The sequence below is a fragment of the Mauremys reevesii genome, linkage group 8 (genome assembly GCF_016161935.1).
Source record: "Mauremys reevesii isolate NIE-2019 linkage group 8, ASM1616193v1, whole genome shotgun sequence".
In the NCBI taxonomy this organism is placed as follows: Eukaryota; Metazoa; Chordata; order Testudines; family Geoemydidae; genus Mauremys; species Mauremys reevesii.
This window is the reverse complement of record NC_052630.1, coordinates 74,911,847-74,938,189: the sequence shown is the minus strand read 5'-3', so window position 1 is coordinate 74,938,189 and position 26,343 is coordinate 74,911,847. Positions and strand designations below refer to the sequence as shown.

Sequence of the window (26,343 nt, the reverse complement as noted above, 5' to 3'; positions counted from 1 at the left end):
AAAGAAACTAAGACATGATCAAAGAGGAAGTCAACAATGGCAGTCTGAAAACCGTTTGAGAGGCAAGAAACAGCTTATCTTGCCTCTCGCGAATTCATATGCTGCCTCCATAATTGGTGCTGGGCACACTCAACACTTGGAAAAGAAAAAAACAAAACAACCACCAAGAGCTTGGCTCAGAGCAGCTAAGTTACCTGCCATTCTCATGCATTCAGATCCTCAGTTGCAATTCAAGGGACTCTCAGATGTCATCAGCCCAATCCTCCTATTGGGAAAGCAGTAGCTTTCATTGACATGCCAGAACTATTCAACTAGAAAGGCACTGATGAGAATAACAGATTTGAAGATGTTTACTAAAGGAATACAAACTATTCTTGGTATTATAACAAGTGAACATTGTATTTTCTCCTTAATTAACCCATGCATGCTACAGCCAATGGTTGCTGTCAGATTTCTGCATTGATTCAAGATAGGCAGGCTTTCCAGTCAGCCAGGCTCTAGGAAGCAAATGTGGAAGTTTATGTTTTGGTCTAAGAAAAAAGGTCCGTAAAGAAACAAAGTTGAACGCAACAATGATACTACGATATTTTTAATTTGATTAAGACATTGACCACGACAGGACCATCAAGACCAAGAACTAAAAGGGATGCAGGAAGCAGGGGATCTTTCATCTTTGACTCTGAGGCTTCACCAACTACACTAGATTAAGAGCTGGTAGCACTAATACAAGATTTTCAGACAAGACCTTAAAGGGGCCCAATTTTTCAAAAGAGCTGGACATCCTCACTCTGAAAATCAGGACTCAGATGTCTGAAATTAGGCAGCTCTCAAAAAACGAGGCACTCAATCACTAGTAATTTTAAAAATCCTGGTCCCAGTGTAACTAGGGTGCAGGCATTTCTAACTAGTGTCATCCAGCTGCACAAACGCTGGATCAATGGAAAGTCCTAATGCAGATGCTCTTTCATGGAAGTCATCCTCCCAGCTCCCAAACACAAACAGGAGAGTAGGTGCTCTCCTTCCTATACTATTTCCCTTCCTGTCCTGCAAAACCCTCCTTGTCTTCCACTTCTTTGGGGGCAGAGGACCCATCCACAGGCATCGTTCCCTCATGGCTGATCCAGCAATTCCCATAACGTGGCATCTATTCTGCTCTGCCTTACTGAACGGGAAAGAGCCATAATTGGTGCTTTAATCTCTCTGGCAAGGCTGCTTTCTCTGCTCTGCCCTTGGCTGGCTGTATGACAGCAAGGCAAAGACATCTTATAGAGTGCACAAGAGTTTTGATCTGCACATGTGTAAGACACTTGGTTTTACATAAATCATAAAACATGCCAGCCTTGACCAAGGCAACTCCGCACTTTTAACACCCTCACTTTTTACCAGGACATAAAATACATGAGCAGAAGAGGTGCCCACCTATATCTCCCCTGTACTGAGAGGAAAATAGCCTCTATGCAGTACCATACTTTTTCTAACAAATAGAAAGTATTTATTTTGTTACATATAAAAGAGGAAAGCCTGCTACTCATTCTGATACTAAATGTAACACACTTCTTCCCAGCCCCATGGACTCAAGTATTCTAGTATCTACTTCAGTGGTAGCTAGTATCTGAGACCAGGGCGTTATCAGACTCCTAGAAGCCATATTGCAGAATTTGATCTTTAGAGACATTTGATATTTAAGGGTGATAATTCTATTTTGTAGTTATACAAGAAAGCAGAATTCCAAGATACTAGATTACCATTTTAGAGCAGAACTACAAATATTACTTACAGTGATTGGAGACAGGAAGAAGCTAGTATGAATCCAGAAAGAAAGAAGCCATTGTTCATTAAAAGAACTCAGAACCACGCATAGCGCATATAAAACTATACTTTCAAGGTAACTCTTACCTCAAAGAGTAACAAGTGGTTATTCTACACTCAAAAGTACATTCAGATATACTAAAATTAAAATCTAAGCACATAGTATAGCTAATTTAGCATTTTAATATCCAGATGTGAATTTTACGCTTCTAATTACTCAATGTACCATCGTGATACTGACTAAAGATGCAAAACAGTAAATTTCAGCAGGTATAGTCATGTGTACACTACACATTTCTAAGCAGTGGAAACGGCAGAAATATAAATCCCTGTCATTTACTACATCAAAGACAAAGAGCAAAAGAAGTCCTTCTTCCTTCTCTAATTTGATACAATTAAGGATCACTATTGTAACAAAGTGAAATATGGTTTTAGTAGAGTTTCCTGAACATCCTATATAAGCTGAGTTAATGGAACTGGACTCGCACTAGGAACAGAAACTATGCTTCTATAAGCACTCCCACCTGGTCCCCTTAAGTCAAACTGATGGGGATCAATATCAATGAGATCATTCAGAATGATGCTCCACCATGCACTATGTTGGTGACATCACAACAAAACGAAATGGTAGTGGCACCAATCTACATAAGTTTTTTTTTTATTTCAAAAACTGGCATACTGCACGAATTTGCAAAGTTGAATATTTTGGATTTTTTGGGGGGTCAATATTAAACTTTGCAAGCTCTGTCCCATGCTTTTAGTTCGAATGGGTGAGAATGTCCACTCAGTGGCTATACATTTTTCCTTTACAAAATGAACAAGGTGGCTTTTTTCTTATCTCTTGGAGAAATTGGATAATGTAGGGCAATCACTTCTTTTTCAAGAGCAATCCTGTGGCTCTGAAGAATCCTATCCTGTCCTCCCTCTTGTTCAACATGTGAGAAGCAAATGGGCTAGTTGCACGGGTTACATGAGACACCTTCCATATGAAGACACCACCAAATTTGGTTCCCAACAGTACAGCTCATCACCTTTCTCAGAGTCTATTTGAGACTGAGGCATGGATGAGAGCAAACTGGCTGAAACTTAGTCCAGATAAGAGGTGATGTTGGTGGGCTGAGAAAAGCAACTGGATCGTATGGTAAAGATTATACTTGTTCCTCTGGACCAAAGGGGTGTGTCTTCAATTTAGGTGTTTGGTTAGATCCCCTGACACCTGCTTTTACGAGTAGCCAGAATAGTCTCTGCTGATTTAAACTCATTGATTAGGAGATTGTAGCCTTCTCTCCCAGATGACTCATAACTAGACAGAATTGACAATTAACTTTTATTTTTAAGAAATTTATTCTATTTTTAACCACTAACTTTTACAGTTGCATGAAATTAAAGGGGGGTTTGGACAGCGCTGACAGCAAGGGCTACAGGGGGCTCCCTTTATGGTTGAAGGGCCCAAAACACCCAGCCACAAGGAGCAGGGGAGACTGCGGTCCTGGCCTGGTGGAGCAGAGACTCCCAATCAGGAGTCCAGGGAGGATGAGCTCCCCAGATACAAGGGAGGCCACCTGCTGCTGAATGACTCCTGCCCAGGAACAGCGCCTGGACTCCCAGATGGTGAGAGGGTGAAAGAGAACACACAGGGCTGCAGAGGGCTCCCTGTGCTGCTGCAGTGCTGAGGACACCTGATCCCTGCAGGCACAAGTTGCAGGGGGAAGGCTGCACTTGTGCAGGACTGCTATCCATGGATTTTTTCATCAATTTCAGTGTCTCAGTTGAAAGACACTGAACTTCAACTTTAATCAAATCCTGCCAAGCCTACTCATAACATTGTCAAGCCAAGATCAGATTACAGCAATGTGCTCTGCTTGTGGCTACAAATTAAACACATACTGAATCTGGTACAGAGCGCAGCAGCATAATTGTTAAAAGGCCTCTCTCACTTGTGCACCTACAACACTTGTGCTATGTGAACTGGTCATCTGCAAGTTACTAGGTGTAGTTCAATGCACTGGGGTACCTTCATCCCCACACTATACAGAAAGCACAATGGGGAGATTTTCAAAGTCAAAGGACAATCAGGCATCCAATTCTCATTGATTTTTAACAGGTACCTGACTGCCCTATGCCTTTGAAAGTCTCCCTTTAGGTGTCCTGGAAGCCTCCTACTGAAGAGATTGCCACCCTCTCCCGGCATTACTGCTGCAAGTTACAGTCCGAGGAGGCAGCTTTAGGACACACTTCAGGGCTGACCACCATACAGGTGCTTTTGAGAGAAGGATGCGACTTAAATGTGGGTCATTTTTCTATTTGCTAAATGGCCTGAGTTATTTTTGGGATTTTTAAAAAAGTGTTTTGCTGTGTTTTTAAACTCTTATTAAGGCTGTCTGGAGTTTAGGATTGGCACCTGTTTTGGTATGTTTTAAATGTACATAAAGAAACCTGAAATCCGAGGCACCACTCAACTAAGAATATAGCATCTCCACTGCTTGATGCAACTCTAAGTGACCAGATCAGGCCCCAGAAAAGATGCGAAGAAAAGGGTTACTTATATTTTTTTAATCACTAGGGGAAAGGGATTCCTCTAGGTCATTAACAGACTGTAGAGAGCGTCCCAGGAATTCAAAATCTAGTTTCATGCAAATAGCTTGTGTGTCCATTTTCATTCCATTGTGTTAGAAGAGTGTTGATGTATTTATACTGGGTTGGCCCATTATTTTGATTCCCTCAATGCCGGAGAAGTACCTTTAATCTCATAAGACCCTAACGCAACTGACAGTGACCCGGAGGGACAACGGAATCTATTACTTCAAGACACCAGGGAAATGTAGGTCAAATCTGGAGAGTCAGCTGTTTCTGACACTACCCAACAAGAATAAGGATGCCTAACCCTAATTTTGAGATAGGTGGGAAATAGCTGTTTTCATCAAGCGATCTACTAATTTTGATTTATGTAATTTAGCCAAAATAGATCCAGTCTTGAAATTCTTACTCAAGTGCAGATCTTAGACCAAGACTTTCCCCTTTAGCCACACTGATTTATTATCTGGCTAGAGAAACAGAGAAGAATGATCTTTTAACAACATATGGACAATGATAGATCTGGGAGTTGGGTAAAGTCCCTCTCAGGGAGGACCTGCTTCAGCTGATCCTCACATCTCACAAGCACACTCACTTTGAACTTAATGCCTGGACTCAAAAGGAAGGGGTATTCAGAGAGAGGGATAGAATCCAGGTTTTAGTCTGTACACTGCCTTATAAAGTTTGACAATTATGCGCCATAAGAGCTATTCAAAAGCCTCTTCTGATTAATTTAGAGCGAAGGCTCCATTTTTGATCTACTCAAACAAGCTGCCATTTCAGTTTCTCCATATAAGTAAACTATTTCAATAGCTTGGTGCCTTAAGCCTGGGGCTTAAAAAATGGATCAGGTATCTGCTAACTGGAAGACTAAACCTACTAAATAGAGGCAGACACAGAAACAAGAGTGGGAGTGGTCCCACCAGTGAGGTCCCTGGGCATCATGCTGGTGAGCATCTCAGCCCCCTATAACCAAAGTTTTTGAAAAGGAAAAAGGCTTTGGCTTACTTCCCCAACCTGGAGCCTCCTGGCTGTTGTAATTTTCCTTGACAGATATCCCCTACTCTACAGCTACCAGGCTGCTGCTGCTGTGAAGGGTAGAAAAGAAGACCAAAGTTACTCTACTCTTTCCCCCAACTACCATTCTTCATATTCTGTGAATAACTTCAGAGGCTAACAGTGCTGCTGCTCACAAAGCAACATGAAACTGACGATTCAAAAGTTTTGAAGCCTCCCAAATGATTCTGAACAGCCATGCAGTGATCCAAGTCTGATTAATATTGCCTTGGTGTATCATACCTGATACAGCTATGAACCAGAGCAAAAGTACAAAAGCTGTCTGCATGCTCAGGAAAATGGCACTGGATAGTTTGCACACTGTTCATGAGAGAACCTACCAAGCACTATCCATAAGCACTAGAAACAATTTTGCAAGAGATAAAACTTCCCACTCCTACCAGCGGAGTGGATTTCGCAAACTCTGTTTAAGTCTCACTTTATCTAACAACATCAACAATTGCTAGATAGGACAAAGTTCTGATTAAAGCTTATTAGAAACCATGAAGAACAGTACTGCAGTGATTTGCCAATTACTTTACCTTAGGTTAAAAGCAGCACTCTCCCTGAAGTCCAAGCAGCAAAAAAAAATTTATTTTTTTTTAAAGTCTGTATCAAGGTTCATTTAAATAGTGCAAATGGAAATGCTACTGCAGTGGACATAAGTGAGAAGACAAACATGTAGCATTCTCCTCTCTGGAAATCTCTGCTGTTCAGTATTCATGTAATGCAATGTTTGCTGCTTTACAAAGCATTAGATAAAGTCCACATTCAAAAGGAGTTTATGATCTAGTTCAGACACAAATACATTCATCAATACAAGGTAACTTACCTGAATAGTTTACCCAGGAGTACACCACTACCTCAGAAGAACCAGAAAAATGATAAAACTGAACTATGGAAAAAATTGCCAAACCCTTCCAACAGGGAAAATAAATGCTAATCCAGTTGGAAATTTAGCACCTAAGCCTATTGAAATCAATGGGACTTCTGATATTGACTCCAATGCAAGAAGAGTCAGCCCCTGAAAATTAGCTGAAGCAATCTGTGGCAGGTCAGGGTGCTGGGTAAGTGAGCCTCTGCATTATATAACCTTCCTCCTCAGGTCAAAGCCCGCAATATTAGCACTAACAATAATAGTTGCAAAAGAAGTTGCAATCTGCACTGAAAAGGAAAAATATTTATGGAGTCAAGACATCACACTTAATAGAATCAGGTAATGTTTGTCAGATAAATGGAAGACTAGTAGGTAAAACACAGCAATGTTGAAGTCGCAGAGGCCAATAAATGGTTGCCTGTTATGAAGTTAACATACCTACGTATGCTACTGAACACAAATTTTTGTTTGGCAAAATAAACACTTTGCCCAGGCCTGCCCTTCCAAGAGAATTCTGGTACTATTTAACCTAGAACTTATTTTACCTTTTCAATTCAAAACTGAGAGATCCATTGGCAGCAACAGGTGAAACAGCATAAAGTACCTACATCCAGTGTCTTTTGACTTCCAGTATGAGATCAGCCTTTGCATGGACAACATGAGGTTGTTCTATTGATCGATGATGCATTGCTACAGCACACTATATGACAGAGAAATAGTTGACGGTAGCACAGAAAACTTCAGCAAGTAGACTTTGGGTTCTCTGAAAGACTGAAGTTTTCCAAGGATAAAAGTCTGCTAAAATAAAGCAGCTCTTCTTATCCTCTCCAGGAAGACTGGTGGAGAACTGGAGGAAGCGCCTTAGGAACTATATAATGGTTGAGTGCAGTAGATAAATCTAGATAGATGGCTTCAGAAAGCCTAGACACAGCAAAGAAGAGCATTTAGGATGGTACACAGTGACCAAGGTTTGCAACTGTCTGCTGGAACTTAACCCAAGCAGGAGGAGAGACATGGACTTTGGTTGCCTGCTTTTAAGTCACATCATGAGGTCACCTGAAGGAATAGAAAAAGCAGCAGTTGAGAGCTGCATCTCCAACTGTGTTATGTGCTATAAATGCAACTGCCTGTCCCCAAGGGAACAATGTTTTAGTGACTCTAGGCACAATAGGCCACATTTTTAAAAGGTGTTTAGGGACCTTAGGTGCTTTTGAAAATCCCACCAGGCACCTATATACCTTTCAAAAGTCTGGTCCAGTGATCTTAATTAATCTCTGAAGACAGCATAATTTTGAAGAAAGTTACACCAACACCTCCAACAGGTTGCTTTACAGCTGTTTGAAGGTGCACACAATTGGAAAATTATAAATTAATTACAGCTTCACTGCTAGTTGTAAAGATATGATTTGACATACTAATCACGAAGTCCAGTATCCTGACTCTGGCAGTACTAATACCAGATAATGCAAAGGAAAGTTTCAAATTTATATATATATAAAAAATGCACCAAGTCCTGAAGTAATGATATCCAAAGAAGTCAGGAGAAATTCCTTCCTGGTCCCTACAGTTGATTATTTTACACTCTGAAACTTGAAATTAGTTGGATACTTTCAGAAGGTGGTAAATCATAAATACTATTAATGACCAAAGTTATCCATCCTTTTATATGTAAACAGTGTGTTGTCTCAGTGACCGCCTGTGTCAGAGATTTCTACACGTAAGTTACATGTTGCGTGAAGTGGCTTTTCCCTGTTTACTCTGAAATTTGCCAGCTGCTAACTTCAGCCTAAATGCTGGGCCAATTTATTGGTCAGCAGTACAAAGAAGAGCACCTCAAGTTTGAAAGAAAGTTTACCTTTGTATTATTCAATATGTGAGATTTTTTATAGTTACTGTTACACACATTCTTAGTCTGTGTAGATGTATTTTGGACAAAGTGTCAAGTAACAGCACCCAATAAAGGTAATAAAAGGTAATCATTGGAGATATACCAATCTCCTAGAACTGGAAGGAACCTTGAAAGGTCATCGAGTCCAGCCCCCTGCCTTCACTAGCAGGACCAATTTTTGCCCCAGATCTCTAAGTGGCCCCCTCAAGGATTGAACTCACAACCCTGGGTTTAGCAGGCCAATGCTCAAACCACTGAGCTATCCCTCCCCCCGTAGATGCAGAAAATTTTTAAAGATCCATCCTTTTTAAAGATTAATTTCATAAGCTGACAAAAGTGAAAACAGTTTATTAAAGTTATTGTGTGATCTAGACTAAAAGGAGATTGCATAACCTACCTTCCACACTATATTTTGGGGCCTTTGAGTTTATTTATTAAAGCTGCCTCTATGGCTGCTAGAATACACTTGTATTCTGGCAGTTGTTTCCTGTGGACTGTCCATTCAGATGTTAAGAGGTGCCAGACAGACGTTTGACCACATCAAATGACCACATCTACCCATGTGTCAAGCTGTGGCGAACAATAGTGACACTTAAGTCAATATTAGGCTTTAAAGTTACCTGTACGTTTAAGACTTATTCACCAGTTTTCTGGTGCAACTCTTTCACTGTAACTGCAGACTCAAAACAGTATATTGTTTACAACACAGTAGCTACATTCACACCCTGAATCTCTCTTTTTTCCATGTCTAAATAAAACTTAGATTCTGGAGGCCACCTCGACATAAGTGGGAATACCTCAAATGACAGGAAAGTAGCATTTTCCATTCCAGCTAACGTTTATTATCCTTGTTTGTAACCAAAGGCAGTTATTGGGGTGATGCTAAGTCAGAAATCCTCAGAATATTTATGTGAGAATTGTTACACTGACCCAAAATCTAAACAGAAAGGTAGAGGACGCCCCACACCACAGATAAATCTGATCTTTGGTTATGTTTGTAAGAAATCTGAAGCCACATTAGTAACAGCAATAATAATGTTTTTCTCAGTGAGAAACCACTTGAAGCTGTAAGTATTAGACCATATCCACAAACTAGCTCTAGCTATTATACAGACTACTGCGTCTACTAAAAACGTTTAATGTGCCACACACTTCATGAAAATTAGAACTTCAATGGATTTTTCCTTTCCTAAAAGTAGATAATTAAGTCAACTTGCTCATTACAACTCTAGAATTGCAACTAAGAGAAAAGGGACAATTAGATGGTAGTGGTGGAAGGAGGAAAAGGAGGTGCAACTATCTACAGGTAAAAACGGGTAAGAGAAACTGCTAATAGCAGTCAATGGATCCCATACCAGACTAGTTTGGACATAGCTCAGAGTTTTAACAAGAGAACACCTCTTCAGAAAAGCTTTCTGGCTGTTGACCAAGAAAAATTGATAGCATTTCCCTTTCAGGAAAAGATAGGGTGACCAGACAGCAAGCGTGAAAAATCGGGACAGGTGGTGGGGGGTAATAGGCGCCTGTATTAGACAAAGCCTTAAATATCAGGACTGTCCCTACAAAATTGGGATATCTGGTCACCCTAGGAAGAGGAAAAAAAAAAAAAGTGACGTGTTCCAGGAGGATGGGCTAAGAAAACAAATTTGTAGTTTCCACGTGCTATCAGAAGATGGTAAACAAATACCTTGGCCTGGAAATAGCGAGCGTTACAGAAAAGTTAAATTCCATTAAAATTAGACTGGTAACAGTTGTAATAGCATGGAAAACTGGATCTTAGCCAAAATATCAACACTATACTTTGTAATTACAAAAACAGTCAGTTGTTTAAAGGACTGATTTAAAGTTTCACTATTTTCCAGTGTCAGTTCAGCCAGTCTGATGGGAACCAGACTTTCCCCTCCTTCTTTTTACTCAAGTCTTACCAACTGTATCAGCTTTATATGTTATGTCTCATTAGGAAACAGAATGCACTGTGTCTGATGAGGAAACGTAGCACCTAAAGTAACATTCACCACTTCCTGTAATCATGCAAGTATTTGGCAGAAAGAAAAAACAAGTAAAAACCACAGTAATGTTTGCTACTGTTCCTATTGGGTACAGCTGTGGGGGTGTGAATTTCAAACCAGCTAAGAAATAGGATAAAGTAGCTGACATACCTTCTGAAAGAATGGCTTCTTTCAAATAGAGTAGCACATCTGCAAATTTTCTGACATCATTCACCAACTGCATGATGTATTCTGGATCCACAACAGGACTGTCATAGCAATCAGAGTTGGAGCTAATACTGCTCAGAGAGTTGCTCTTGCCGCTGCGCCCCATTCCCCAGTTTCCTGAATTGGAGATGGTGAAGAAATTGGATGTAGACAGTCGGGCTAATCCCAAACCACGCTTGTTACTTCCACCGTTCTGTCGCAACATCCCAGCTGATGCAGTACTTATAAAATTCTTGCAGCTAACATTCAGTGTCACTTAATGTCCATTTGAAAGGCCAAAGACGAAGCCCTTAAATTAACAAGGGGGGGGAGAGAGAAAAGAGGGTGATATTTAATGGAAGAGAACAACATTTGAAAGGTAAAATTTTCATACTGACAATGCCTGGAAATATTTTCAATATTGAAACATTTAATCAAATTGTTTTAAAATCCTTTGATTATCTGAAATTATAAAGCAAATAATTAATTAATGCTAGCATTACCTGAAGACCAGGTGGAGGTGGTGCATGAAGGTAGTCTATAAGCTTTGTCCTGGAGCTACACAAACTAATCTCTAAATTTACTCCAAAGAACTGTTCTCTTTCCTGAACATGTGTTCATGAATCCCTAATTGTAATAAACTCTATAATGCATACACCTGAGGCCGGGTCTACACTATAAAATTTTACCATGGCTGTACAGTTGCCAACAACCATGAAAAATTGACATAATGCTGAACAAAAAACACATCGACAACTAGGCCATGTTCCAAGGCTGCCCGGGCGGGGGGGGGGGAGCAATTTTCCCCAGGCCCAGGGCCCCCACAATATAGTATTCTATAGTATTGCAACTTTTTTTTAATGGAAGGGGCCCCCGAAATTGCTTTGCCCCAAACCCCCTGAATCCTCTGGACAGCCCCGCCACTTTCAACACCATTTCAGTTAATAAGATTGTTGGTTACCATGTTTAAACATGGTAAAATTTCATAGGGATCTTACTGGCCTACCACAGTTGGATAGAAAAAGGAAAATAGTCTGAAAAAGGCTAAAGTTTAATTGCAACATGGGATTTTAAGCCAACTGCCATTTTTTTGTTTTTAATAACAGTAACTCACACTAAAAACATAAAGGAAGGCAAAGAAGCTACTGAGATTCCAAAAATGTAACTTCTTTAGTGTGTCAGATATTGAGATTCAATCTGTAAAACCTACAGGAGTTAATTTCAGGGGGTTCTATTTTATTTTAGTACAGCACTTTTAGGAAGTTCACTCCCAAAGAAAGTTTGTACTTTGGAATGAATAAATTGATATAACTAAGCAGCCATCTGTATTCATTTAATTTAAGAAAACCAGCGTCATTCCTACTTCATTGTGCCAAGTGAAGTAATTCACTTCAAAGCATAAAGCTCCAGGAAGCAAAGTCAGGTATGGTTCCATTTTGATAAATGACTACATTTATCCTCTAAACACTAAGAGGAGAGAATTTATGTTTACATTGTATGTCTAGCTCATAGAGGAAACACAATTGCAAACATTATAAAGGCCAAATGTTTAAGACTCTGAATTGCAGAGATTACATTTGTTTGCACCTCAGTGAAGTTGCTAGTTTAACTATTTTTATTATAAACACGAGAAAGCAAGAATTTATTATAATACAATTGTAGGTATTCACTGCAGGTTGAAAAGGGTATTGTATACATTTTTTTAAATCTGTTTAGACAATTTAAAGAAGCCAGTAACTCCTCTGTTTTGAATACTCCTACTATATGTTCTGACAGGTAGTATTCTCATGCATTTCCATTACTTTTCTCCTTTTGTTTTAAAACTACCAGGAATAATAAAAAGGAGAAAATTAGGTCAAAAAAATTTATACTACAGCATTACTGGTTTGTCAGATGCTTAAAAAGAAAGAAAATTTAGAGTTTAGCTAACCCAGTTTAACTGACATGTAATATACATACTACTTCAAAACAATATATAACACTATAAGAAAATATATAAACAATGCTGAAAATGAAATTAGTAATTCCAACATAACAACTACATTAATAGAAACCTGCTAAAGCGTGTGGAGGAGGTGATTACAGGTGAAGTTTACATTAAACACACTGTTGAGCAAAACATTTGTGCAACCTTCCTCAGTTCCCATGTGTTAGTCTCCAAGCCAGAAAGCTACTTTGCAATCTTGTCTTTCACATAACCTCTTCCTTCCTTCAACAAGTGTAACATCTTCTACTACTGAGACATAAGCAGAATTTTCCACAGTATTTAAAAAGGACACAGGGTCAAAGTTTAAAGACAGACAGTTTCAATAATGAATTTAACATAGTTTTGGGTACTTGACCAGTCCCCCTTGATATGACTATGCTTTTAGATTTCCCTCTTCTGAAAATGTTTTTCTCTCATCTACTACTGTGTGACTAACTCACACAAAAGGGGAAGACAGCAATGACTATTCAGGAGACACAGTAAGACATGTATAAACACTTAACACAAAAATTTAAAGATATTTTCCTATACTCTTTCAGTTGTAATATTAGGAATTACATAATAATTATCTCCTTTAGTCAAATTTTTGCTGTAGATACCTCTTCTATTTTTTCCTCACTTGTACTTGTCACAAGACAGAGGTAGGAGGAAAAAAAAAGTTTTCCCCCCAGAACACACGTATTTAATTACTAGGAAAAAAAGTTTCATGTTCAATTTTAGACACTTGTTTTTAGGCTAGAATCTCTTGAAGAAAGTCCAAACCAACTCTTATAAATATCTCCAGACTTCGGTTAAGAACAAGTAGTTCCCATCACAAACCATCCTCTCCCCACTCCCCCTCAATAAACCAACACACACACACACACCCCAGACCAACTATTTCAGAAATCTGCACTCTCAGCACAATTTTCTCTCGCAGACGATAACATTCCCTACCAGGGCCACATTTTGAAGAGTTCCTTTAGAGCGAAAATCTACAAATCTGTTTTTTAAAGGAACAGTAAAAAGCTCTCAACCCGGGTTGTTTATAAAATGCAGCCGGAGCACACAGCAGTGCTGCCGTGTAGCTCCAACTGGGCCCGAGTACAGCGAGGCTTTGCCTCCCACACGGAATGTCTCGCATTCCTAGCAGGACTCTGTACGGCAGGCAGGGGCCCCTCGCCCAGCCGCTGCAGCCAGCTGCCAACTCGCACGTCCTCGCCCTCCTGCCCAGGATTTACATACAATGGAGAGGAGCCGCTCGCAAACACACCGCAGGGGAAGGGGGAGGCTGAGCGCAATGGGCGCAGGTAGCAGCCCGGCCAGGGAGGAGGGTCCCCGAGGGCCAAGCCGAGGGGAACGGGGCACTTCATGGGGCAGGAGATTTAGGGGACGCTCCTAGCCGCCCCTCGGTCCCCTTCGCTGGCCGCAGGCAGGGAGGATGCCCCGAACAGAGGGGCCCCCGGGCGTGGAGCCCGGAGCGGATGGGGACGCAGGGGGCAGACGGACCGGCCCCGCCGAGGGCGCACTTTGCCTGGAGAGGACGGAGGGGAGCGGATCGCGGGGAGCCCCCACTCCCGCGGCGACAGGCGAGTCCCGAAGCCCCTCAGACCCCCCGGCCGGACCCTGCTCCCCCCCAGGCCGCGCCCTCGGCTCCCCCGCACCCGCCCCTCGCGGCGCCTGGCACGGCCCCTGCAACCCCAAGTGGGCGCCCAACGCTCCGGCCGACAGCAGCTGCCCGGGCCGGACACCGGGGACAGGACGCGCCCCGGGCGGGGTCCTTACCGGGCTGAGGGCGGCGGCGGGGGGCGCCGTGAGATGGCAGCAGAAGCGAGTCCCCGAGCGCAGGCAGCAGCCGGGCCGCGACGGGCCCCTGCGCATCCCTCCGCGCTGCCCATTGAACTCACACCCTGCGGCCAGTGCCGCAGCCGCCCGGCCCGCGCCCGCTCCCAGCCCCGCCCCCTCGCGCCCGCCTCCTCCCATTGGGCAGCTCCGCACCAGAGGCGGGGCTATGCTAATAGCGCAACAGTTTGGGAACGGGAGTGGGAGTGAGGGCTCGGCGCTGAGGTGGCGGGAGCACCAGACTGTGCGCAGCCTGTGCTGGACGCGCCCCGCCCGCCTGCCGAGAGCACCGCTGAGAGGGGAGCACGCCGCGGGCAGCGCGGCGTGTGCCTCAGGCGGCACCGCTACGCAGCGTTTAGCCCGTAGCACCCTGCAAGGGGCCGGACAGCGGCGGGCGTGCTGGGGTTCCCGCTCGTGTTGCAAAGACTGGCCCATGCGGCCCAACGTGGCGGCAAACTCTGGAATGCGGCGGCGAAAAGCTCGGGTGTGGGAATAGGGCCGCTGCTACTTGCGCTGTAGTGTCAGAACTGAGGGGCGCCTTCATCCCCAGGTGAGGTTGCCCCCACCCAGCTCGCAGCAATACTAGACGGTGGAAAGAATCTGGTGGCCTCTTTCCAGCCACAACTTTGCAAACCCAGCCCCAATAATACTTCCTGGGAAAGCCTGCGTTGTACAGCAAGCCCCTCATCAGGCTTCTCCATTCCCAAGGCAGCATCACCGTTATCTCTGCTGTCACCTCTTAATCCTGATTTCTCCAAAGAGAGGATGCTGGTGTTGTTTCAGCGATCTCCCAATCCTCCTACTCATTCCTGATCTCTACTGGGGCAATGGAGACATTGTTTTCTTCTTCCTTCTCTCGCTCTGACCCCCCTCACCATCACTGTACATGATGCCTTGGTGCTGTCCTCAGTATTTCAGGTGGGATTGATGGGTAAATCCCAAGAGTATGCTTTAGTTCTTCATAAAATAATCAAATTTTCCTCACTGCCTTGGGCCTTGCTCTGGCCTCCAGCCCTTTTAATTTTTGCCCCCGGTACTGATTAATGGACCAGATTATGCTGTATTCAGCATCCACTTGGATGTGTGGTCATAGGCCCACAAGCACTTCAGCTGCAACTGGATCTTCTTGTTGCCCCTGTTGGTCATCACTGCCAAAATGTCTGCTTTATACCACCAAGCATAATTGGCAAACTTCACTATCAACATACCAGGAGGGAAAAAAAAAAAGCTGCACCACGTGATTGTAAGAAGATGTCTTCTGAGACACCGATAAAAAATTATCTTGCTACATCCATGGAGAAGTCAATGCTATGGTGTGTATAACACTATTTGTTTGGAAAAGGGGCTTCCACAAACCTTTACCCTAGGCCTATACATTTCAGAAACTAGGCCAGACAGACCTCCTAAGCATTAATTGGTGCACTGTTGGATAACAATGGGAGGAGTATTAGTACTATGCAGGGCACTAAGCATTTGTTGTTTATGCTGGTTCTGCATTAGTGTATATTGGGATGGAGGAGGACTACAAGGTGGTTAGCCTTACTTGAAGCAAGTCTACTCAAAATATTGGTGTGAGTGCCTAGACATTGTTGGAATCATGAATACATGGTATATTATACTCATCTTAGGAAGCCCCAATAGTGGTTAACGTACCAAATTTCTCTAGTGTATACAAGGCCTAAGACAAGGACTTATTTTAATGTAGCATACTATTGAATACAAAAATAAGTTAAATAAACATTTATGTTGCAAAGTCAAGCACTCAGAAGTTAGGAAATGTGAGAATTAAAGCTGTCTGTGCCAGGTTTACCTGTGAAGAGTTTAAGTGATTTGCCCAGCATCACCAGGGAATTCTGTGGCGGAGGCAAGGATAGAATCCAATCTTCTAGGTAGGATGACCAGACAGTAAGTGTGAAAAATTGGGACAGTGGGTGAGGGGTAATAGGAGCCTATATAAGAAAAAGACCCCAAAACCGGGACTGTCCCTATAAAATTGGGACATCTGGTCACCCTACTTCCAGGGCAATATTCAACTTCCTAAACCACAAGAACATCCCTTTTGTTCTTGTAATTCCCTATCTCATTCATTACACACCTTTCAACATCTGCAGTATATTATTTAAGGGTCCTAAAAACAACAACTTCCTTGACTACATAACCCTGATTCATCCCCAGAGTATAGTCTTTCCTGTGCTCTGAATGAGGCAGGGGCATTTTGGAAAAATATTATGTGATTGTGGAGTTAAAGACTATCATAATGCATATGCAAAAGAGAGCAAATTAATATTGCAGGGACAACTTTAACTCCAGCATTCCCTAATTCCTGAGTACTTGATTTTGCAATCTTAATTTTCTTTTAATGTTTTCTCATGTGGCATAATATTGAAACCCATATGGTTCATCGGCAAGGTTGTAACCTTTAGATAAACTGCACAGATCTCTATCACTGGAGCTAAAGGAATAATTGATAGCAGAATAAATTGTCATCCTCTATCTGGTCCTGTGATTAGAGGGGAAAGACACACATTTTGCTAGTAGTGACAGCTATTTGCTGACAACAGAGGAATGTTTGGATTTAGGAATTTTGGGTTAAATTCCAGGGTCTGGAGAGGATCACTCTCCATTTTACCCCCACACAAACTTTTTCTTCCAGTACTGGCCTACCTAGTCCAAGGCTAGGTCTACACTGGGGGCGGGGGTGTCGACCTAAGATACGCAACTTCAACTACATGAATAGCGTAGTTGAAGTCAGAATATCTTAGGTCGATTTACCTGGCCGTGAGGACGCCGGCAAGTCGACTGCTGCCGCTCCCCCGTCGACTCCGCTTCTGCCTCTCGCTGCAGTGGAGTTCCGGAGTCGACAGCAGAGCGATCGGGGATTGGTGGGTAGTGTAGATGTACCCCAAGTCTCCACCTCCCAAAGGTCCCCATCCCAGTTCCAGTCTCTCTTTCCAGGCTCTGAGTCCAAGGGCCAACATTCCGCCCACCAGGGGTAGTCAATTATTTTGCCAAGGTCCAAATTTCTTGGTTAAGTTATAGTCAAGGTCCAGACTCCAGAGAGAGAAAAATATATATATAAAAAACCCTCCAACAATAATGATAATAAGTAAATAAAAAGATTTTGGGGTCCTTCCAAAAGCATCTGGCACTCTGGATTTGGCCTGCGGTCTGCCTATGGATTACTCCTGCCTCACACCCTGGTGCCCGGTCCCAGTCTCCCTCCCTGTGCTCCTCATTCCTGTCTTTCCCCCTTGGGAAAGTCTCCTTGCCCAGCCAGTCTCTATCTTTCCCTCGCCAGCTCTTCATCCAATCTGTCTTTACTTCCATTCCCACAGACAAGCTCCCAGTCTCTCACCTCACCTGAACCCTGGTCTCAGTTTCCTCCCCTGGCTCCTGATCCAAGTCTCCTTGTCCAGCAGTCCCAATATCTCTTCCCAGCTCCAAGAACCAGTCTTCCCCCAGGCTACTGGACCCAATCTACTCCATGCATCCTACCCACATCCTCCCTCAAGTCCCAGCACCGCATCCTTCTGTACTTCAGTCAGCTTGCTTCCGACTCCTCCATGCTGCCAGGGCACCAGCTGGGGGAGCACTGGGAGCACAGGAGAGAGAGTCTTCCTCCTCTCAGTTCCTGTGCCCAGTACCACAGTGGCCCCTGGCTCCTGAGAGGAGCAATTGAAGGGAAAGTCCTGCTCCACCACTGCAGTCGTAGGCTGGAGCATGTTCAATATAGGTGGAATCTTCAGAGAGATTAAGCTGCCAGACTTTAACAAGTCTCTACTGAGCATGTGCAAAATGATTTTTTTTTCAGAACCTTATAACTAAGCCAAATTTAGGCAAATTGTCATGGAGATGATAACAAAGCCAGCCCTGCACCCCTGCCAAATTTCAAGTCCCTGTTCCAAAGCATGGGGGTGCTAGAGCTCAACAAAATTGTTGTAAGAATTTTGTTTAACTTGGGCAAAACAATATATTTTACCCTAATCTTATTCTCAGAAATGGTTGAACTATTTTAACTGAAATAAAACAAAAATAAAAAAACAGCTTGATGCAGACACCCTGCATGGAAAATTGCAGCCCAAACCACAGGAGTTGGCAAAGTTATAAGCAACTGGAGGAAAAAAAAGGGTCTTGTAATGGGAAGTGTTGGGCAAACTTAACTATAGGAGGCATTACCAGCTCCTGCAGTAATAATGGCACCTAGAAAAATTAGAAGAGTGACATTCATGGATTTGTGCAGTATCAAATTGTTTTGGTTAGAAAAAAACCCACACCAAATATGATGATCCTGTGGCTGCAGAGCACACTGTTGAACTCTGTGGGCTGTGGTCCACTCCTGGAGCAACAAACCAAATTATGACATTACTTATCTCTCTAATTAGCAGTCCATCAGCATACGACAAATAACAAAGTCTTTGAAATCCCTTGGTAACAGTAGTTTTACTGGATTAAATTTTGGCACTTTTAATCAACATTTTGTTTCTTTCCTTTCCTGTAACTATTAGCCTAAATAAATGTTAAGATAAATTTATAAATCTATTAAATGGTTACAAGCAATGCAATCACTCTGCTGATACTAAATTTGGAGAAAAAGCAAAGAAGAACAATGCAATGAGGTTCAAAAGGATTTGGATAAATCAGGGGATTGATCCAGCAGATGCCAAAATCACAGAAGGGTAAATAACCGTAAAGTAATTTAGTGGAAGAGCAAGAAACCAAGTTAGGGAATATGTTCTAAATGCTACAATGATCCATCATAAAATAAGGAAAAGGACTTGAGGAATTATGAGTAAGTCATTGAAATCATCAGCTTAGTGCACAGCAGTAGTAAAAAAGGGAAACAAGAAATTCCACCTTTATTCACCAACAGATAGGACCCAAAAAAGTTGAGACTGTTACTCTCTAAGGCTATGTCTTTGGAAGGTTGTGGGGGAAATGCCACAGTGAAGGGCAAATATATATACTTATTATCATATTTAGCCATGATAGGCTGCACAGACTTAGTGGCCCTGAAAATCATAAACTGTCTCTTGAAGATGATGCAAGGCTAGAGGTATTTTGTGAGAAATGCAACTGGACGTAGAATGACCCAGTCTTCAATCAACCTCAGATAAAAGGATTGCAGTGTACGTGACCAGTGCTGTGTTTCCAAAATTTTAACAAGTCATTTCTCAAAAATATTACCCTTCAGTTGGTGATCAACTGCAAAGCCAGTGAATAGTCAGGAATAGGAGGAAAGATTGTGTAAAGTAGCAAATCCCAGAACCTCCTTCAGTTGCCAGATGCTCTACTGACTAGTATATCTCACTTAATTCCAGAGCCCTTCAGAATCCTTCTAGAAGTACTATTCCCTGCTTTGATTGCCCTCAGCATTAAAACAAAGTGCCATTTGGACACTGTGCTGATCAGCTTTTGTTACCCTGATGTCAGATAAAACAGTTATGAAGCAAAAATTCCACTCTAGGTTAGCAAAGAAACTGATATTTCACAACAATGATGAACATGGATTTGGTCACAGCTACAAAATATGCCTTTTTAAGTGTGAAAAAGGATCCATTATATCTTTTTACAATAATTGAAAAGGGGTCTCTAGAGAGAGATGGCTTGTGGAAAAGGTTACAAAAATTAATAAATTGAAGAAAGAAAATATGGTGCTTTTAGTGTCAGGGGAGATCAGGTGGTAAAGAAGGACGCTTAGTTTTTGTGCCAATCTCAAAAATGTTTGGCATCCAAAAGCAGTTTTATTGCCAGAGCTCCCAATTATGCTGGGGACTGCACTACTATATCAGTAACAACTGCTTTTGGATGCCAGGAAAGGCCTAGTGTATACACAGATTTTGAGCAGTGTAACTATTTTGGTTAGGGGTATGATATTTTTACCAAAATAATTACAGTATACTAGTACAACACCTGAATGCAATTACTTCCCTGTAAAGGTTCTTTATTATTTCCCGCTAGCGTGGGAATAAACTGTTGATATAACTGCATCCTTACTAGGAGGTTTGTAGTGTTTTAACTGTACCAGTATAGTTAAAACAGTACAATTTCTGTGTTTAGATAAGGCCTTAATTTCGACTCTGTTGCCACTGAAAAACTGTAATTTAAATTTGGCCCCTGATTTAAGTTGACATACCCTCTGGAAGACCTCTGCGTACACTCAGGGGTACCACTGTAATAGAGCCATACTACAGATAGCATTATGTAATGCCACTCACATACAGCTCAACCCTACCATCCCTTACTCACTCAAATAGCCTTTGTCAGAGGGTGGCTGACCTCTGTAAATGAAGTAGTCCAGCACCCCTGTGCCAGAACAGATGCTCCCAGTTTGGTCAATTGGGAAGGTGGGGAAGGACCCGGAGGCTATAAAAGTTCAGGAAGTGATGCACAGGGTTAGAGAAGATTGAGTTAGTCAGGGGAGGATTAGAGTGGCTAGTGCCTGGAAATTATGCAGTTCCTAGGAGAAGGCAGGAAGAAAATAGTAAGATGGGCTTGCTGGCTGATGTCTCCAAACCAGAAAAGCAGTGTTGGAGGACTGAAAGCCAGTGACCAGCAGATGGAGTTCTTGGCTCTAAGCAAGAGAGTTGGGGATGAGGGCTGAATGCAAGAGAGTTGTGGCGGAGTTTACGTACTAACATATCCTGGGCTGGAGAGCTGAGCCTAAAGGAACTGTGACTCCAAGGGGAATGAAGGATATTGCCCTGGTAAAGATGATCTCTCAGCAGACAGACTATGGGGCTTCCTGCTGGGAAGAGTAAGATTTCAAACCAGTTGGAGGGTGTGTGGGTGCTGTCCTAGTATAAAGACTGGAGGGGATTGCATTGGAGAGCTAAGACATGATGAGAGATTTGGGAGCTGTAGTGCAAAATCAGGATATGGTGAGAGATGCCAGAGATAAATGTTGCATGTAGTGTTTACACTATGGTAGTAGAACTTCTGTTATGATTTATACATGCATGGAACTCTTAATAAATGAATCCCACAAGGGCTACCCTTAGACACTGTGGACTATTTTTTGGGACTTTGGAGGAGGGACCCTGTGCTAGATGTGCCTGTCATACTGTGGCCTGCTGATAGAAGGTGCTCCAGTTGCGGTTGCCCAATGACTTTATCTCACAGAAGTAATTGCATTGTCAGGATGCAAGATCAGACTCATAAGACTTTCAATACCAGCTCAAACCAGGTATCTGTGATGTCCTTCATTATTCAAGAGGTAGTGGCCAACATGTGACACTCCAGAGAAAGTTGGGGGTGGGGGAGTGAACAGGTAGCTCACCTCAGCAGTTGTGCAAGGATGTATGTTGTGGGAAAAGGCAAATCCTCCCTTAACCCCTGTACTACTTCTTACTTCTAACAGCTAATCATCCTTTTTTGTTGGTAGCTGTTTAATGAGGTTTGACTAGGATTTTAGGAAGAGCAGTTCTTCTGAATTGCAGAGAAATACATCAGCATATTAGCATGCAGGAAAGATGTGTGTTCTATCCCAAGCCAAATGTTTCATATTTTAGCAGCTGCAGAATCAGGATTATAATGTCCATTATTTCTAGTGCAATAGCAGCTAGGGACCCCAGTAAGGATCTAGATCTTATTGTAGAAGGTCCTATACAAAACATAGGAAGGTAAGCATTCTCCCATAAAGGGTTTGTCTTCAATGAAAAGTTAACTCGGGCTCTTACTCAGGAGTGCTTTCAACGGGGCTGGATTAACCTTTTGTGGACCCGTCACCAAACATATTTGTGGGCCCCCATGGGGACAGTGGAGCATGGTGTGGGGGGTGTCGGTCCCCAGGGTGAGGGGCCGGCCAGGGGCCTGGCATGGGCAGCCCTGCTCTGCCCAGCCCAGTGCAAGGGCACTATTTACAAACCAGCAGGTGCCAGACGCACAGTGGCCCGCCCAGTCCTGTGCTGCCAGCATGCCCCTTCCCCTCGGGGGTGGGCCCATGCCATCCAACACTGGAACAGCCTTCCGATTCCCTATGGCCAAAGCCCCCTGGACCCACTATGCCCAGTGCCCCCCCCAGACCCTGCTACAAATGCATAGTGCCCTGCACAACACCATCCCTGCCCAGCACACCCTGCCCACAACCCCACCACGACTGCCCAGCACCCCACACAGAACCGCCACTCCCTAGTGCCCCAGCACACAGATTTTCCCCACCCCCTCACAGCACAGCACCCCCACCCACCCTCCAGATACCCTCTCCCCTATGCCCTGCCTCCCGGCCGCATTCACCAACCCTGGTGGAAGGCGACTGTCTGCCAGGCTGAACTGCCAGTGCAGTTCCCGGGGCAGGGAATCGCTCTGGCCCCAGGAGTGGTGCGATCAGCCAGGCCAGGACCTGCCCCAGCCAGCCTCCCTCAGGACCCACTTGCCTGGAGGGGCCCAGCCAAGCCCCCCACACTGTCCCCCCCCCCCCAACTGGCTGAGACTGGCCAGGCTTCTGCACCACTTCCTAGCGGCTCAGTTCCAGGGAGACAGGTGGGACCCCACAGGTGATGAAAGCAGAGACTGCCTGGAGCCGGAGATGCACTGGGGTCTGGCCAGGGGCCAGAGAGAAGCCAGTGGGTGGGGCCAGGGGTCTGAAGAGGAGCCCTCGGTGGGCAGGCCAAGAGGAGCAAGTGGTGGGCAGGGTGGGGTCTCAGGACTAGGGTGACCAGAGGTCCAATTTTTAAAGGGACAGTCCCATTTTTGGGGACTTTTTCTTATATAGGCGCCTATTACCCCCCACCCTCTGCCCTGCTTTTTCACCCTATCTCAGGGTGCAGTGCAAGCAGAGCAGGCTGAGATCCCTTCTGAGCATGGGCCCGGCTCCCTGGCGCCATTGTAAACCTGGCACTGGCTTTCAACCTGGACTAGCTGGGGGTATGAATTACAGCAGTGATTCATTTTCAATCAGGCTGGTAACCCATCTACTGTGCAGTGAGGATGCAGGCTAAATCACTTGAGTGCTGATGGACCTCCAGTGCCTTCCCACAATTCTGTCTGTGCATCCAGAAGGACAGATAAGTCTTAGAGACATCCTCTCTATGCCAATGTGGGACAGCCACAAGCCATGAGACACACTGTTGAGGACTACAAAATAACTCAACTTCCTGGAGATCGTCATGCCTTGAACATAATTCATACAAATGCTATGGCTTGGCTTGACCAGATTGCATACACCAAATAATAAATAAATAAGTTCTTCCACAATTCACTGGGAAAAAAGCATACAGGAAACCATGGGACGTGCCCCAAGAAGTCCTAGGTACACACACAAGATACTGCATCCTCACCGGTGTGCTAACTCAGGTATGACTGTGTAGTGCGATAGCTCACAACAGGCTAAATTAACTTTTATGCTCAGACTCAGGTGCTAATCATCTGGGATAACTCAGTAGTGACGACATACACAAAAAGCTTGCAGGTTAAGGCCTTGATCCTGCAAAGACATTATAGAGGCCTAACCACATGCTGAAAGTAGTTCCAGACCTCAGTTGGATTATTCACTGTGCAGAAAGTTAAGCATGGGTGTAATTCTTTGCATGATAAAGACAAGCAAGATGTGAAGTGTTGGGGAGAAGAATATAATCAAATGTTATTATATGTAAGAGTGGGATGCTGAAATCCCTGCCAAGAAAATATTTTATTGGTAGCTCTATAGAAGACAGCTGGTGTTTCACCAAGGAAGTAGAATTGTATTTTCAGCTGTTTGGTCACGATTGTAACAGCATCATCCATGTCATCTTGTGGCTACTGTTGAGTCAGATTAAACAGATAGTGGGTATTACTATTTTTAGAGAGTATTCATTGTGGGATTGCTCCTTAGAAGAATTTTAAATGATAAAAACAGCACCTCGGAAAAAATCACAAAGTTGCTACTCCAAAAGCAATGCTGGCTTGGCTCTCTCTTGTTTTGTTTCTGCTAGTTTGAATAGTGATGATGAATTTGACTAGTTTGAGGACAGTAGAGGCAATGCTGATGTCAGATTAGAATAATTTGGGAATAGAATCTGGTGGTCTCCATTTTAAATATCAGAGGGGTAGCCGTGTTAGTCTGGTTCTGTAGAAGCAGCAAAGAATCCAGTGGCACCTTATAGACTAACAGATGTTTTGCAGCATGAGCTTTCATGGGTGAATACCCACTTCTTCGGATGCAAGCAGTGCAAAAAAAAAAGATCCATTTTAAATGAGATCTTTGTTGCTTAATACTATTATTTAATATTTTGTTATACAACTTGAGCCAGCTCCTTCATACCTTATTTAAGTAAAACTGTCATAGATTTTAGATGGATTTCTGCCTGAACAAGTACAAGATCTGGACCATTATTATTAAATAATGTAAGGAAATCAAAGATTACTTTATTTAATAGAGCAGGAGTGAGTAAATAAAATTCATACTTGAGAACATGACTGGGAGTGTAAGAAGGAGTCAGGAGAATAAGAGAGGATAACAAGATAGTGGAACTAATCCATTTTTGGTTAGTTTGCTTTAGTTAATAAATCCAATTTGATTCCAATGGGCCTGATCCAAAGTCAATTGAAGTGAATAAGAAAACTCTTGATATATTTTCATGAAATGTACATGGCATAATAATATACTGAGTATGAATCTACTCTTTTTTAATAGTGAAGTAATTAAAATGGATTTTTGAATGAATTTTATGCTTAAATGGACAAAAATTACATTTGTATGGCTCTCACTTACTAGTAAAGTGTTAATATTTGTTGAAAATTAACTCCCCTCAGTTCTTGATTGGTATAAATTGATAGGAATGAGATAGTTCTACAGCATTCTTAAAATAGCAAAAAAATAGTTGTATTCAATAAAAAAAAAACCACACAAACAAAAACCTGACTGCTAAATAGTGTTAACATTACTTGTGCACTAGCATCACAGTAAACAGTGCAGTTTTAAAGTGAAAAGAATAGTTTGTGCCTACACCTCCCATCTTTTAAACTCATGTTAGGGTGGTGGTGTTGTTTAAACACAGTAGTAGTAATATAATAGTAGTTAGAGGCCACAGTAAAGGGTCAGAGCCCTACATGCCACTCAACTTGCCAGAGCCCCAATGTGGGATGCAATGTGATGAAGACCCAAAGTGAGGGGCACAAAAGTATATTTATGCAGGAAACTTAAAATCCTGTGAATTAATTCCTGTAGTATAATGAACTATTTTCTTACCTCAACCTTTATCATTCTTTATTTTTTATGTAAGTTCAAAAAATTAAAGTGAGGACATACTTTATGTAGAAGGGACTGAAATTAGTGACATGCTTCAGAATGAGAGAACTGAGAGCCATGGGGACCCGATTGTGCTAAATGCCATATAAACATTTAGTTAGACATGTCCTTGCCCTAGCTTACAATGTTAGGTCCTTGTCCTGCAAGATGGTCCTTGGATAGATCCCTGTACTTTTCTGAGCAGGTGTCAGGGTTCAGGCTTTAGTTAATGAGAAGGTGCAACAATTGGATGCAACAATCAATCAGGGAGGCTGAGTAACAGTGTTATGACCTTGTTTATGGAGTAGTAAAGTGCTTTCCAGAACAGTTTTAAAAACTTCCATGTGGCACACTATAGCGTGTTCAAAATTAACGTAGCTTTGTGCAAGGTAGACATGGCTCCATTTACAATCTTAACAAATGTTTTGGTTTAATTTCATTTGGAATTTAAAAGTTATAGTAAAATCAAATCATTAAAAATATAATTCCCTTAATAGAGTTTAAAACTTGCAGTGGCTGGGAGGTAAGACTTCACTTATTTGCCACTGGGTGGAAAAAAATGATTTCTGAGGATCTCTGACAGGTTAGCAAAGTAAAGCATTTAAAGAGTTTGGGGGCAGGTGGTTGTGCTGCATCAAATAAGTGTCCTGCTTCACAGCCACACAAAACAATACAACATCAGTCAGTTTAAGGTTTAAAGGGAATTTTATGGTCTATTGTCAGATACACTAGAAAAGGGTTAAATTGTTCAGATTATCCTTCTCCAAGGTGGAACACCTTTTCTCCTGGGGTGGAAAATAAATATTTCCCTTGTCCTCACTCTGATAGCAAGTCCCAACAAGTAAAATCAGGACACATTCCTTCCTTTCTTTATAAGCAGTAATTTGATTGCTCCCAGCACATTCCAGATCTGCTAGGAAACCTTAATTGTCT

The 26,343-nt window shown here is 42.7% G+C and overlaps 1 protein-coding gene across 3 annotated transcripts in view; it reads right to left on the bottom strand.

The window, feature by feature from the left end:
* Positions 1–14,293, bottom strand: part of ARHGAP29 (Rho GTPase activating protein 29) — an 81,134-nt gene extending 66,841 nt beyond the window's left edge. For 2 of the 3 annotated variants that reach the window (XM_039484802.1, XM_039484804.1), the window contains exons 1-2: positions 14,151–14,293; positions 10,364–10,709 (exon numbers count right to left, since the gene is read on the bottom strand). In XM_039484802.1, coding sequence (XP_039340736.1) covers positions 10,364–10,625 — 262 coding nt within the window. In that variant the 5' untranslated portion in view covers positions 10,626–10,709; positions 14,151–14,293. Of the gene's footprint in view, positions 1–10,363; positions 10,710–12,453; positions 12,636–14,150 lie in introns of all 3 variants that reach the window. The other variant, XM_039484803.1, reaches the window with a different exon arrangement.
* Between the last annotated feature and the right edge of the window lie 12,050 nt (positions 14,294–26,343).